Source organism: Aspergillus foveolatus, assembly GCF_047715535.1.
Source record: "Aspergillus foveolatus strain CBS 279.81 unplaced genomic scaffold BDW70scaffold_265, whole genome shotgun sequence".
NCBI lineage: Eukaryota > Fungi > Ascomycota > Eurotiomycetes > Eurotiales > Aspergillaceae > Aspergillus > Aspergillus foveolatus.
Genome location: NW_027396329.1, coordinates 1 through 3289, shown reverse-complemented (window position 1 = coordinate 3289; position 3289 = coordinate 1). Strand labels below are relative to the sequence as shown.

The following is a 3289-nucleotide window of genomic DNA, read 5'->3' as shown; positions in this document are numbered from 1 at the left end:
GTGGCCACGGTACCAGGGCCCTGGGGTGCAGTGGCCGGGGGAACAGGGCCCGGGGGCTTTTCAGTGCTGAGATTAGTGGCCACGGTACCAGGGCCTTGGTGTGTAGTGGCCGAGGGCTTTTCAGTGCTGGAATTAGTGGTCGCGTTACCAGGGCCCTGGGGTGTAGTGGCCGGGGGAACAGGGGCCGGGTTCTGTCCATTGGAACCAACCGACGGACTCGGGTTAGTAACTGAAGGCTGACTTGCCATGGCGGATGAAGTAGTCTTGTCACTAGGTAGTTAAGAGGGTGTCAAGCAAGAGATGACTGTACCAGCAGCCTAAAGAGTTTCAGAAGATTGTAGTGAATGACAACGCAGGTCCTTATATTTATGCACCTGGAAAGCAGCCTACAAACTTGTGGGTCCTAGAAACTGTGGCTTGTAGCTCACAGAAACCATGGCCTTTGTATTGCAGGCTGATTAGTTCATAGGTGCCTAGTGTGGTTAGCCACAGATTTTCGACACCAGACTTCTTATCTGAGCGAAACCGTGACCAGATGACGAACGGCAAGATGACGACTGCTTCGGGTGATATCCATGCTCACTTGTTATTCTAGTACCATTGACTGTTAGTAAATAATCTTGTCGCCGGTGAAATTTTGTCTTGGTGTTTAGCTTTATTTGTGGGAGCCACATGCATGGCTATCAGCAAGTTGTGGCCTCTGAAAAACCATGGCCCTGAGTTGTTAACTTCTATAATAAGAACCTGCCTTCTGCCTTCTGTGGGTGTTCTAATATCGGAATAGTTTGATCTTCTAAGTATACTGGTAACACCTGTTATTATTATGGAAAAACTTGATCTCCGCCGCCTCCAAGCCCTCAACTCAAGACTGGAGAACCTACCTCAGGGGGGTCTCGAGAAAGGGCTAATTGACACGCTTTTCGAATACTGCGTGAAGAAAGATGGCCTGATCTTCTGGGAACTTGAGAGCCAGCATTGCTATAATCTTTCAGATGTTGCCATTCGTGCCCTGATGAAACTGTCAGACAGAGGTCTGCTTCACTTAGAGAACGTGCATCAGGAATATGTACTGATTGCTGTTTAGACTCAAACTTCCAGTCAAAGGCCAAACTGTATCTGCAATCGCAAGTCCGGTTACAATCCAAGTTACATTCGCAATCAAACTCGATCGCCCAAACACCCATAGAAACCTTCAGCGACTCAGAAAAGACTTTTACTGGTAACCCCTTGAGGCGCGGATTGAACTCCCAATTGTATCCCTGATCACCTACGGAGACCTCAAGTGATGAGGAAGAATCACCTTTTGGTAGACCATTCAGGCCTGACCTCAAAGACGGCCTTTCTGGAATGCCACTCAATGGTCTGTTCTCCGGAGCATTGCTTAAGCGTCCGCATGAAGACTCCGACGGCCTATCATCTGACGGCCCTCCATTCAAAAGGCAGCACTTGATCCAAGAGGATAATCCCCTATTAAAACTGTCAAGAAATCCGTTCACTGGGGCACCGCTCAAGCGTCCTAATGAAGATTCTGACGGCCCACCTTCTAAACGGCAACACTTGCTGTCCCCTGGGAATTAAACAACTGCCCTCCAAACTATTCCAGACATATATTTGCTTTTAGTTTATTTATTAGTGTCTATGATCAGAATGAGAAGCCATTGTCCCCTTTTTAATTGTCCCGCGCAGCTGTAAGATTGAAGCAACAGCTATTAAGCAGTTTATCTGATAGAGCATCCAAGAATAATAGTTTGTTCATATAATCAAATTATTCCACTCAAACATAATCAGCCCAGTTAGGATCCAACTTTATTACGTATCCCCTGTACACGCCCAAAAAGAGCATGATAATTCCGACTAGTAAAACCAAGGCGCCCTTCCACCACCTGTTGTCCTCGAGCTTTAGAGCCTGAATAAGGGACGTCATCACGAATACCATCAGTGCCGGCCAAGGGTTATCGTAGAGACTTGCCTGGTGCCCCTGTCCGAGCAAGGCTGCGAGGAGGAGAAACCAGAAGAAGAGGCCGATCTGGCTGGCTGAGTCCTTAATACCCTCAACAACCGGCGCTACGGCGCCTTGCGGATCCTTAGTTATTTGAAAAAGGAACGCGGCTTTCTCGGGAATGATGCACATAGCCGGCCCAAGGAAGTTCTCAAAGAAGGAGCCCGACCAGTGGCCAAAGGAGTCAAACACCTCGGTGCCCATATTGCTGTACACGTCCGTGCCAAGCGCAATGATCACCAGCACGGTTATTAAGAGAACAAAGAGGGAGCCCTTGGCCCATCGATCACCCTTGATCTGATAAAATCGGAGTGCGCGCGCAGATGTCTGCCCCTCAACGTCGTTAAGCTGGCTGGAGTCCGTCCCAGTCTTTCCGCATTTCTCAAGTACTGTGGCATAGACAGAGAGCAGGCCAAGGCTGGTCAGCATGATGGCGATGTTGAGCCAGACATTGTTGATAGCCAGAGCATACTTCTCCTGCACGAAGGCCTCGAACATGAAGACACCATCAATGGAGTTGCTGGCAAGGGCGTCAGTCACGAACCACCTCTGCCTAACAGACTTGACGAACTCACCCGAACGAGATGAAATATAGGTTAGCTACCACTCTGGATTCCAAAACACTGGCAAGCATCTCGACCGTCTCACTCATTGCCCACGCCTTCAAGCAAATGGCGAAGAGTAGGACCCAAATAATCCACACTGCTTGCTTCCTGAGTAGCGCGTCCATATGATCGATGAAATAGATGGAGAGGATCGCGCATGCTCCAAGGATCACCACAGCAACAAACATGCACTGCTTCCACCAGTGATGTGGCTTGACTGGCTCCTCTTCATCCCAGTGCGTGCACCCGGAAGATCCTTCTGAATGCGCGGGTGGACCCAGGGCCCGGAGAGCAATGCCAACGAGTACAAAGTAGGTGAGAGCAAGGGCGTTGGAGGAGTACATCAAAATATCAATGACGGGCCGCGTGTTAGCCTCGTACTTGCCGACAAACAGGAGGACCATGTTGATCGCTGCACTGATCCACAGCAGTACGAATGTTATGTCGACCACATTCTTGTAGAGCCATTGCAGCCAAGTCACTGTCCATGCGCTGGCCAGCGACCAAGTGCAAGTGCCTGGCTGTCTTACCCACTGGTTCTCTTCACTATCCATACTTTTGGGATTGGCGATTTTATCCGATTTTGGCAGGGCAAAGAAAAAAAGGCAGAAATGTAAGAAGTAAGTAGGTAGCTGCAGGTGGTATCGTCTTTATACCTCTAGACACTGATCGCCAAGGCGAGGCT

The 3289-nt window shown here is 49.4% G+C and overlaps 1 protein-coding gene across 1 annotated transcript; it reads right to left on the bottom strand.

The window, feature by feature from the left end:
• Nucleotides 1–1774: 1774 nt before the first annotated feature.
• Nucleotides 1775–3008, bottom strand: BDW70DRAFT_165250 (uncharacterized protein; the record flags this gene model as incomplete). Its single annotated transcript, XM_073741694.1, has 2 exons — nucleotides 1775–2519; nucleotides 2575–3008. 2 exons carry the CDS (start codon nucleotides 3006–3008, stop codon nucleotides 1775–1777), a joined length of 1179 nt encoding a protein of 392 aa, XP_073590464.1.
• Nucleotides 3009–3289: the final 281 nt, after the last annotated feature.